General features: G+C 37.8%; 1 protein-coding gene across 2 annotated transcripts in view; it reads right to left on the reverse strand.

Moving 5' to 3' along the window:
- Positions 1–12,958, reverse strand: part of MATCAP2 (microtubule associated tyrosine carboxypeptidase 2) — a 72,594-nt gene that overhangs the window by 10,554 nt on the left and 49,082 nt on the right. For both annotated transcript variants that reach the window (XM_060632877.3, XM_060632878.3), the window contains 3 exons: positions 8,504–8,647; positions 7,760–7,892; positions 6,945–7,250 (listed from right to left, as the gene is read on the reverse strand). In XM_060632877.3, the coding sequence (XP_060488860.1) occupies positions 6,945–7,250; positions 7,760–7,892; positions 8,504–8,647 (583 nt within the window). The remainder of the gene's footprint in view (positions 1–6,944; positions 7,251–7,759; positions 7,893–8,503; positions 8,648–12,958) is intronic.

The following is a 12,958-nucleotide window of genomic DNA, read 5'->3' on the forward strand; positions in this document are numbered from 1 at the left end:
AAGTGCTTCCCCTGCTTAGAGTGCATTTTGTAGAGGTCATAAAGCCTCTCCACAGGGAAAGGTCCCAGCGGACCCTGGAGAGCAGCCATGTTTGCTGGTATTGGGACAAAGACACTGGAGTGTGGTGAAACCTGGTGCTCGCTGTTTGTTGTGATTTGCCACAATCTCTGAACCTCTGCTGCTGCGTGATGGCATGAACATTTTCTGGGGCAAGCTGGCCGTTCGCCATTGCTCAGTGAGACTCTCCCCTGAAGAGTTGGAATGAAGCTGGATGAAGCCATTTCCATCTCTCCTGCACATGTGCATGCACACCACACTGATCCACCCCAGTAAGCTAAGCAGTGCTACCTAGTGGAGAACAGAGCCGTTACATCAAGCCCTGCCCAACAGCGCCTTCTAAACACATCCCCTAGACGACCAGCACAAGTCACCCCACCTGCTTAGTGTACCAACTATAGAGCGCTTCACAGTTTGAGTTCTATGGGAAACTGGATGTAACTTCAATTGGGTTTCATTCTGTTTGCTGGTTCATTTATCTGTTTAAATTTTGTTTCCTTTCTTTTCCATGGATACAGAAAAATTTATTTTTAATTTTTTAGATTTTTTTATTCTATTCGATTTTGTTATGTCAATTTTTAAAACATTTTTCTTTTCCCCCTTTTCTTCCCCTTTTTTCTCTATTCCATAAAGCTTCTTTCAACAAGCAGACCAAAACACACCTAGGATCTAGCTTCATTTATTTTTTTTAATTTTTAAAAATTTTTTAATTTAAATTTTTTATTTTATTAATTTTTTTCTTCCTCCAAAATGAAAAATGAAGGAATTCATCCCAAAAGAAAGAACAGGAAGAAATGACAGCCAGGGGCTTAAACAACACAGATATAAGCAGGATGAACTAGAATTTAGAACCATGATAATAAGAATATGTTGAAAAAAGCACAGAATCCCTTTCTGTGGAAATAAAAGATGTAAAATCTAGTCAGGACAAATTAAAAATGCTATAACCGAGGTGTAATCTCGAATGGATGCCATGATGGCAAGGACAGATGAAGCAGAGCAGCAAAATCAGTGATATAGAAAAAATTATGGAGAATGAAGCAGAAAAAAAGACGGAAACAAAGGCAAAAGAGCACAATACAAGACTTAGAAAACTCAGTGACTTATTATAGAGGAATAACAACTGAATCATACAATTCCCAGAAGAGAACAGAGAGAAAGAGACGCAGAAGGGTTATGTGAGCAAATTATAGCTGAAAACTTATCTGGGGAAGGACACAGACATCAAAATCTAAGAAGCACAGAGAACTCCCATTAGATTCAACAAAAACTGACCATCACCAAGGCATATCACAGTCAAATTCACAAAATACACAGACAAGGAAAGAATTCTGAAAAAGCAAGGAAGAAAAAAGTCCTTAACCTATAAGGGAAGATAGATTAGGTTTGCTGCAGACCTATCCACAGAAACTTGGCAGGCCAGAAAGGAATGGCAGGATATATTCAACGTGCTGAATTGGAAAAATATGCAGCCAAGAATTCTTTATCCAGCAAGACTGTCACTCAAAATAGAAGGAGAGATAAAGAGTTTTCCAGGCAAAAACTAAAAGAGTTCCTGACCACTAAACCAGTTCTGCAAGAAATTTTAAGTGGGACTCTTTGGGGGAAAAGATGAAAACAAAACAAAAAAAGACCAAAAGCAACAAAGACTAGAAAGAGCCAGAGCACATCACCAGAAACTCCAACTCTACAGGTAACACAATTCATATCTTTCAGTACTCACTCTAAATGTCAATGGACTAAATGCTACAATCAAAAGACACAGGGTATCAGAATTGATAAGAAAACAAAGACTCATCTACATGCTGCTTATAAGAGTCCCATTTTTAGACCTAAAAACACCTGCAATTGAAAGTAAGGAGATGGAGAACCATCTATCATGCCAATGGTCATCAAAGAAACTAGAGTAGTCATACTTATATCCCACAAACTAGATTTTAAAATAAAGATTTTAACAAGAGGTGAAGAATGGCAACATAACATAATTAAGGGGTTTATCCACCAAGAAGATTGTAAAATATTGTAAATGTTGTAAATATTTAGGCCCCCTACATGGGAAAAATCAAATATATAAATCAATTAAACACAAACATAAAGAAAATCATTGATAATAATACCATAATAGTAGGGGACTTCAACACCCCACTTACAACAATGGACAGATCATCTAAGCAGAAAACGAACAAGGAGACAATGGCTTTGAATGACACACTGGACCAAATGGACTTAACAGATACATTCAGAACATTTCATCGTAAAGCATACACATTCTTCTCGAGTACACATGGAACATTCTCTGGAACAGATCACATACTGCGACACAAATCAGCCCTCAACAAGTACAAAAAGATCAGGATCATACCTTGCATACTTTCACACCACAACGCTATGAAACTTGAAATCAACCACAAGAAAAAACTTGGAAAGAAAATGAATACTTGGAGATTAACAAATATCCTACTAAAGAATGAATGGGTTAACCAAGAAATTTTTTTGAAGTTTCTTTTGAGTGCACAGGGGAGAGGCAGAGAGAGAGAAAGAGAGAGAGAGAGAGAGAGAGAGGATCTCTAGCAGGCTCCATGCTGCCAGCACAGAGCCGAACATGGGGCTTGAACTCATAAACTGTGAGACCATGACCTGAGCCGAAATCAAGAATTGAAAATTTAACCAGTTGAGCCAACCAGGCACACCTAACCAAGAAATTAAAAAGGAAATTAAAAAGTACATGGAAGCCAATGAAAATGAAAACACAACAGCCCAAAACCTCTGGGATGCAGCAAAGGCAGTCATAAAAGGAACAAAGGTCTCAAATACACAATCTAACCTTACACCTAAAAGAGCTGGAAAAATAACAGAAAATAAAGCCCAAAACCAGCAGAAGAAGGGAAATAATAAAACATTAGAGCATAAATCAATGATATCAAAATTAAAAAAAAAACAGCTGAACAGAGCAGTGAAAGGTTCTTTGAAAGAATTAACAAAATTGATAAACCCCTTAGCCAGAGTGATCAAAAGAAAAAGCAAAGGACCCAAATAAATGAAATCACAAATGAAAGAGAGAGCACAACCGAAACTGCAGAAATACAAACAATGATAAGAGAATAAATCAATTATATGCCAACAATTTGGGCAATCTGGAAGAAATGGACAAATTCCTAGAAACATATAAACTACCAAAACTGACACAAGAAGAAATAGAAAATTTGAACAGACCCATAACCAATAAAGAAATTGAATTAGTAATCAAAAATCTCCCAAAAAACAGGAGTCCAGGGGCAGATGGCTTTCCAGGGGAATTCTACCAAACATTTAAAGAAGAGTTGGGGGGCCTGGGTGGCTCAGTCGGTTAAGCGTCCAACTTCAGCTCAGGTCATGATCTTGTGATTTGTGGGTTTGAGCCCTGCATTGGGCTCTGTGCTGACAGCTCAGAGACTGGAGTCTGCTCCAGGCAAATGAAAACTACAGAGCCTGCTGCCTCTTCTCTCTGCCCCTCCCATGCTCATGCTCTGTTTCTGTCTCTCAATAATAAATAAAACATTAAAAAAATTAAAAAATAAAATAAAGAAGAGTTAACACCTATTCTTTTGAAGCTGTTCCCTAAAATAGAAATGGATAGAAAACTTCCAAACTCATTCTATGAAGCTAGCATTACCTTGATTCCAAAACCAGACAAAGACCCACTAAAAAGGAGAACTACAGACCCTGATGAACATGGATGCAAAAATTGTCAACAAGATACAGGAAAACCAGATCCAATAATACATTGAAAGAATTATTCACCACAATCAGGTGGGACTTATTCCTGGGATGCAGGGCTGGTTCAATATCCACAAACCAATCCACAAACCAATTAACGTGATACACCATGTAAATAAAAGAAAGGATAAGAACCATATGATCCTCTCAATAGATGCAGAAAAAGCACTTGACAAAATACAGCATCCATTCTTGATAAAAACCCTCAAGAAAGCAGGGATAGAAGGATCATATCTCAAGATCATGAAAGCCATATATAAAAGACCCACTGCTAACAACATCCTCAATGGGGAAAACCTGAGAGCTTTCCCTCTAAGGTCAGGAACAAGACAGGGATGTCCACTCTCACCACTGTTATTCAACATAGTGTTGGAAGCCTTAGCTTCAGCAATCAGACAGCACAAAGAAATAAAAGGCATCCAAATTGGCAAGGAGGAAGTCAAACTTTTACTCTGCAGATGACATGATACTCTCCGTAGAAAACCCAAAAGACTATGCCAAAAAACTGCTAGAACTGATCCATGAATTCGGCAAAGTTGAAGGATATAAAATCTATGCTCAGAAATCAGCTGCATTTCTATGCACCAATAGTGAAGCAGCAGAAAGAGAAATCAAGGAATAAATCCCATTTACAATTGAACCAAAAACCATAAAATACCTAGGAATAAACCTAACTAAAGAAGTGAAAAATCTATACACTGAAAACTACAGAAAGCTTAGGAAAGAAATTGAAAAACACAAAAAAATGGAAAAATATTCCAGGCTCATGGATTGGAAGAACAAATATTGTTCAAATGTCGAAAGTACCCAAAGCAACCTACATATTTAATGCAACCCCTATCAAAATAACACCAGCATACTTCACAGACCTAGAACAAACAATCCTAAGATTTGTATGGAACCAGAAAAGACCATGAATATCCAAAGCAATCCTAAAAAAGAAAACCAAAGATGGAGGCATCACAATTTTGGACTTCAAGATGTATTACAAAGCTGTAATCATCAAGAAAGTATGGTACTGGCACAAAAACATATAGATCAATGGAACAGAATGAAGAACCCAGAAATGGACCTACAAACGTAAGGCCAACATCTTTGACAAAGCAGGAAAGAATATCCAATGGAAAAAAAAGTCTCTTCAGCAAATGGTGTTGGGAAAACTGGACAGTGACATGAAGAATGAACCTGGACCACTTTCTTACACCATACATAAAAATAAACTAAAGGGACGAAAGACCTAAATGTAAGACAGGAAGCCATTAAAGTCCTAGAGGAGAAAGCAGGCAACAACCTCTTTGACCTTAGCTGCAGCAACTTCTTACTTGACATGTCTATGGAGGCAAGGCAAATGAAAACCACAATGAGATACCACTTCACATGTGTCAAAGTGGCTTAAATTAACAGCTCAGGCAACAAGAGATGTTGGCAAGGATGTGGAGAAAGAGGAACCCTGTTGCAATGCTGGTGGAAATGCAAACTGGTGCAGCCACTTTGGAAAACAGCATGGAGGTTCCTCAAAAAGTTAAAAATGGAACTATCCTATGACCAAGGATTTATCCAAAGGATACAGAAGTGCTGTTTTGAAGGGACACATGCACCCCAATGTCTATAGCAGCACTATCAACAATAGCCCAAGTATGGAAAGACCCTAAATGTCCATCGACTGATGAACGGAAAAGATGATGTGGGGTGTGTGTGTGTGTGTGTGTGTATGGTACATATATGTATTATATATACACATGTGTAACACATATATACACATATATGTATATATACACACACACACATATATATATAACAGAATATTACTTGGTGATCAAAAAGAATGAAATCTTGCCATTTGCAACAATGTGGGTGGAACTTGAGTATATTATGCTAAGTGAAATCAGAAAAAGACAAAGAGCATGTGGCTTCACCCATATGCAGAATTTAAGATACAAAATAGATGAACATAAGAGAAGGGAAGCAAAAATAATATAAAAACAGGGAGACAAACCATAAGAGACTTAAATACAAAGAACAAACTGAGGGCTGCTTGAAGGGTGTTGGGTGGGGGTGATAGGCTAAAGGTGTGAGGGGCATTAAGGAGGACACTTCTTGGGATGAACACTGGGTGTTATACAGAAGTGATGAGTCACTAAATTATATTCCTGAAATCAAAAAAAAAAAGAAAGAAAAAAATAAGAACCCCCATATACTGCTGGTGGGAATGTAAAATGGAGCAGTCACTTTGAAGAACATTCTGGCAGTTCCTCAAAAGGTTAAACAGAGAGTTACCATATGACCCAACAATTCCACTCAAAAATATATATATAATCCATGAGAATTAAAAATATAAACTTGCACCCAAATGTTCATAGCAACATTATTTGTAACAGCCAAAAAGTGTGAAAACAACTCAAATGTCCATTAATGGTGAATAGAAAAATAAAATTTCATATACATATATATTGTTATTCAGCAATAAAAAGGACTGAATACTGCTACATGCTACCATACGGATGAATCTTAAAAACATTATGCTAAGTGAAAGAAGCCAGACACAAAGGGTTATATATTATATGATTCCATCTGTATGAAATGTCCAAAACAGGCAAACCTATGAAAGTAGAGTAATGGTTACTTGGAGCTGGGGGCATGGGGGAGAAGGAATGGGAAATGACTATTAATGGGTACAGGTTTATTTTTGGGGTGATGAAAACGTTCTGGAATTAGACAGTGGTGACAGCTGCACAACACTACGAATATTCTAAAAACCACTGACATGTACCTTTTAATGGGCAAACTGTATGCCATGTATGCCATGTGAATTATATCTCAGTAAACCTGTTTTTACAATCAGCGCGAGAAGGCAGAACTGGCAAAATGTTAACTATTCATGTATCTACAGGAAGGGTAATATGGGTGTGAATTCTATCACTGCCATATTTCTGTAGGCTTGAAATTTTTCAAAATGAGATTTGAGAAAATAATGCTAATGAAACATGATTTGGGAAAACTAGCACTGACCTCAAGTAACAGGTTTACTTTTTCATAAGTAAGTGAATTCTATGGTTGGTGGAGAAGGATGTAACCAAAATCAACAGACAACTAACCACAAGTCAGGAAACCTATAGTCAAGGGACACCCACCTGGTTGAGAAGTATCAGTCCATCCCCTCTTCGCTCGTACACAATAATCCCATCTTGTATTGGGGTCTTTGACAAACTTTCCAATATCTTTGAAGAGTTCACAAAAAGACATTTGGCTGGCTCGATAAACAGTGTAGTAGAGGAGGGCAGCCCTCCATAAAAAGGGGTCTTTTCTAAAAAGGACACTGTGAATACTTGCCAGTCCTTCCTCTGTGGGATTGTTTGGCTTTAGCTCATGTTTTTTACGACCAGTCCAACTGTTCCATGGCTGCTGAAGGTTGTTAATACCTCGAAAATAATGTGTGCCTGTGGACAAGAAAAGGCACACAAAAAAACCAAGAAATGACATTCTCGTTTTAACTCTTAGCCAAAAAAAGATTCTACCAACAGTTCTAAAATTAAACTGATGTGTACCTACAAAACAAAGTGGAAAATGACCTGACCTTAAAGCCTTTTGCAGGAGGTACTCTGCCTTCAGAAGGACTGCATGTGTCATTAGGAGAGGTAAAGGGAAGAATCACAGACTTTGATATTTGAAAAAAATATGAGAGAGCACTTAGTTCAATTTCTTCAAGTTTCAGGCGGGAGGACTAAAATTCAGAGGAGTTAAATGACTATCCATGCTTAATACAGCTACACAGTGCCTGAAAAAATCTAATTTGAAGTAAGACATTACTATCTTGGCTCAAGTGAAACCTAAAAATTTCATTACTTTTTGCTAAATACTGCTAAGAGAAAACCCCATTATAAAAGAATGTTTCTCTGATGCTGATTTCTGATATTACAAATGAACAAATGGAGAAGGGCTACCCTACCTATTTCATGCCTCAGCATTCCCTCCAGCCAGTGCTCACGTGCAGTGGAAACATTGATGGTCAGCGTTGGACATCCATTTACCACTGTCATCGAAGCTCGGGAAAGCAGATCTTCAGTGAGATGTACTACAATCTAAGGAGCAAGAGGAAAAATATAAATATATGAAACAAAACATAAAGGCTGGGGTTAAGCAGCTTTCACAGGAAACCACAGACCCATAAATCAAGATGTTTTTATTTTGCTTATACCAATTCAAATCTCCCAGAAACCTAGACGATGAAATTCAGGGCCAATCACTTTTGACGCTTCCTCCTTTGAGCCGGGGGAACTCAAGAACCTTTCCTGGAATGAAGGAAAGTAGAGGGCCACGCTCTCAAATACAGTCCCCCCTGGCTACAATGATGCAAAGGAAGGTATACAAGCCAGAGTCCTGTTCGCTGTTGGGCCAAAGCTTATTTTGAACTGGCTACTAACAAGAGGAGCCACTGAGGCAAATCTCTTAAGAATTTTCATAAAACAATTCCAACAATTCCATGAAGTATACAGATGTGGTAGTAAGTAAAGAAAAACACATAGTGAGCAAAATAATTCAATGCGACATAAACTTAGCATTTAGTGAGACTTCTGGGTGACTAATTTAATGAGCAGAATGGGGATGGGAGAACAAAACCTGCAGAGAAAACCATGTGGCACCAGGAGTTAAAATGCCAGCAGTCAGCATCTCGTGTCATCCCAATTCATACCTCACCCACGCAGCCTTCTTTCATCATGTACTTCCTAACGTGACTCCAGATTCGAGTTTTAGATAGCAGGCTGCCACCGGTGGCCTGCTCAAATTTTTCATAACTTCCATATTTCTGTAAAGTCAGTTCCATAATATTGATGGACTGTAAAAAAAAAAACACACAGATAATGAAAATAGCCTTGAATTATTTTGAGATGAGTAATAAGCCAGTTATATTCTTATTGATCATGACCTGTACTGTGTTTATTGATTTCCAAATGAAACTGCAACTGAGGTACCACATCTAATCCTAAACACTGTTCACTCACTGTCACAAATTTTTACAAACACCTCAGTACTTAGAAATCCTCTGTGTTTGTTTCTCCTTCACCTGCTAAAGGACAAAGGTACTGCATACAGTGTCACCACCTGACAGGCTGAGGAGATAAGGCAGAGGGCTCCTTGGCTTCTCTAAGACCATTTGGTGGTTTGGCAAGAGAACTCACAGTGGAAGGTCTGTCTCCAGATTAATCACTAAATTATAACTGCCATTTGGATAAAAAAAATAATAGCCCCAATTTTCAAGAACTCAAAAAAATAATCCACAATTCTTCTGTGACAATCTTATAAAATTTGAAGTTTTCCTGGGCTAATCTTTCACAGAAAACAGTCTCAACATTACAAAAACATTTTCATCTTTCATTCAGGGCAGGGTACCACCTACTTTTCATTCTTCATTAATTTTCACATCAAAAGAATATGAAAATTGAGATCTTTTCTAAACACAGATATACAGAAAGGAAGACTAGAAAAAAAAAAAAAAAAACCCTAGTAATGAATCAGAGATCCTTAGTATCTTGAAAAAGCCACAAGAAAGGAAAACATAAGGAAGAAAAAGAATCTTCAAAAGGCCTTTTGGGAAAGAAGCTAGAAAATGGAAATATATCTTATAGGAATTGAGAGAGAAGCTAGAAAATTCATGCTATGAAGTCTAGTTTTTTATTGTCAGACTAGTAAAGAGACTGAAACTATAAGCACTAGAGTCAGACTACTTGCATTGCTGCCCTGGTTCTATCCACCTTCTGGCTTTGTGGCCATGGGCAAGTCACTAAAGTTGTCAGTAAGCCTCCCATTTTTAAATGGGGTAACAATAATGTCTACTTCATGGTTTTGTTGAGAAAATTTAGTCAAGCTTTTTAAAGTACAAATACGTAGTCAATACCTGTCAATTATTATTACATCATCATCATCATCATGATCGGTACATTCATTCTTTGTAAATGCCACCGCCGTACATAATATGCTCAACACAACTACAGAAAACGAACACACTACAAGTTACAATACAACATATATATCTCCACTGAAAAAATATGTATTACTAATAAACTAGGCATGTGACTTAAAGTTAGTGTAACAAGAAATGGCTTCGATAGGCTTTGCCTGGCTTCTGTTCCCAAAACTGTTCTTGAAAGCCTTGCAATTCAAACTGTGGTCGAAAGGCTGTGAGCTGGTTTCAGATGCAGAATTTTGCCCCCCACCATGCCTAGTGAATCAGAACATGCACTTTAACAAGATCCTCAGATGACTCATGTGCACGGTAAAAAGCAGCATCTCAGAGAATGGAAATATAGCATAAAAAGGCTACATTTTTTATATGACAACTCTGATTATTAAAAGAATAAAAGCACATAATTAAAAACCCATTTCAGCAGATTAGCATATATTTTTTGCATACCCTAGTCTAATGATCCCAAGTCATCAATATATCAAACACGGTGAGAAGAAGGTAAGAAATTTGGCCTTAATTCCAGCAGAGACAGATGTGGTGCCTTCTATATTGGACTGACATTTAGACCTAAAAAAGGTTAAAGAATTTTTTTAATATAACTTGTAGTTGTATGTTTTTAAAGTATGTACTTAATTTTGGATAAAATTAGCTTTCCTAGCATATGCTTACTCACTAGAAAAACTGTCGTTATCTAGTTACTATGGTAGTCCCCGCTCATCTGCAGGGGATATGTTCTAAGACCCCAGTGGATGACTGAAAATGCAGAGTACAAAAGCCTATGTACACTATTTTTTTCCTATATATACCCACCTATGATAAGGTTTAATTTATAAATTATGCACAGTAAGAGTTTAACAATAACTATTAAATAGAACAATTATAACAATACACTGTAATAAAAGTTAAGTGAATGTGGCCTCTCTCTCAAGATATCTTATGGTACCATAACCCACTCCTCTTCTTGTGATGTGAGATGATAAAATGACTGTGTGATAAGAAGGAAGGGGGGGCGAATGACACAGGCAGCAGCATGAGGCTACCACTGACCTTCTGACGATATGTCAGAAAGAGGATCATCTGCTTCCAGAGAGAGGTTGATCTCAGGCAACTGAAACTGCAGAAGGTGAAACCACAGATAAGGCATACTACTGTGTTTATTACAGCAGATATAAAAGAATTTAGAGAATTAAGAAAAACTTAAATACAGGTGTTCCCTGTTATTGCCAATAAATGGTACTAGAAGGCTATTAAGTGTTCATATTCATTCATATTCCTAATAGGAAACAAAAATTTGATAGGAAGTTTACACTAAAAAGGTACCCTATAAATACAAGAAAGAAAACATACCTTGGCAGCTTAATAACATTTAGGCAACTTTTATGTATGCCTATGTACTAATTTTTTGATTCATCAATGAATGAATAAAAATAGTGGGGGCTGGGGGGGAGGGGGAGTGATTTTTCCATCAGAATGATATACAATAGCACATAACATCCTTCATTTCATCCTGATTTACATGGCATCATAATGGTGGCAACACTACATGGGAGCTTGTGTTAATATGATGTCATGTCCAATCATTCTTTAAAGTGCCTATCCTATTGTTATCTCTACTGATTTCTTTCTTCAACAGTTTTTCAACTGGTCCAACCTAGGTAGATTTGTCAGTGATCACAAAGATCTCCAGTATCCTTCACTAACCTCAAGAAATAACTTCCCAATCCACCTGCATTATAATAACGCCCAGGCACAGAGACAGAAACAGTGGTTAAATGGGTGAATAAATTCAAGCATTAACAGAGACAGCAGAAATGTTGAGTGGCCACTTCATCAGTGAATATTTTTTTTTTTTTTTTTAAACGTTTATTTATTTTTGAGACAGAGAGAGGCAGAGCATGAACGGGGGAGGGGCTGAGAGAGAGGGAGACACAGAATCGGAAGCAGGCTCCAGGCTCTGAGCCGTCAGCCCAGAGCCCGACGCGGGGCTCGAACTCACGGACCGCGAGATCGTGACCTGAGTTGAAGTCGGACGCTTAACCGACTGAGCCACCCAGGCGCCCCCATCAGTGAATATTTTTATGTTACAATTTCTGCTGCTTTATGCAATCTCTTAACTACAGGCCACAAAAATTTTAGGAGTATGATCTCAGCTTTGGAAAAAGGAAAAGGCAATAAACAATGTAAAAAGGCACAAGGAAGCCTGCAAGAATATACCCAAAGGCTGCTGCTCCTGTTTGGGAATGGAGTGATAAGATTGCACTGAGGTTTATTATCTGTACTTTTCAGAAGTTTTAAAATTCTTTACAATATGCATTTATTAGTGTTATGATCAAGAGGAAAAAGTCATTTTTCTTCAGTTTTACTGAGTTATGACTAACAAATACAAATAAAAATTGTGGGGGCACCTGGGTGGCTCAGTCAGTTAAGCGTCTGACTCCTGATCTCAGCTCAGGTCATGATCTCACACTTCATGAGATCGAGCCCTGAGTCGTGCTCTGTGCTGACATTGTGGAATGTTCTTGGGATTCTCTCTCTCTCTCTCTCTGTTCCTCCCCCACTCAGTGTATGTGCACGTGTGCTCCCTCTCTCAAAATAAATAATAAACTTAAAAAATAAAATAAAAATGTGGCATATTTAGGTTGTACCATGTGATGTGTTTTTCTAAAGGTGTACAATGTAATGATTTAGTATATGTACACACTGTGAAATGATTACTACAAGCAAGTTGATTGACACAGCTATCACCTCACGTAGTTACCACTTTCTGTGTGGCGAAAACATCTAAGATCTTAGTATATTTCAAGTATACAATACAGTAATTTTATTTTAATTTTTTTAAGTTTGAGAAAGGGAGGGAGAGAGTAGGAGAGGGGAAGGTGGGGGGGGGGGGGGGGAGAGAGAATCCCAAGCAGGTTCTGCACTGTCAGCACAGAGCCGAACATAAGGCTTGAACCCATGAACCATGAGATCATGACCTGAGCTGAAATCAAGAGTCAGACACTCAACTGAGCCACCTACAATACAGTATTATTAACTATAATCATCATGCTGTACATTAGATCCCCAGGACTTATTCAGCTTATAACTGAAAGTTTGTACCCTTTTGACCTACATCTCCCCATTCTCCCCCACAACCCATTTTTTTTTTAAGAGAAAAGAAAGGAGAAGTTTATCTGCTCTCCC

This window comes from Panthera onca, chromosome A2, assembly GCF_046562875.1.
Source record: "Panthera onca isolate mPanOnc1 chromosome A2, mPanOnc1 haplotype 2, whole genome shotgun sequence".
Classification (NCBI taxonomy): Eukaryota; Metazoa; Chordata; class Mammalia; order Carnivora; family Felidae; genus Panthera; species Panthera onca.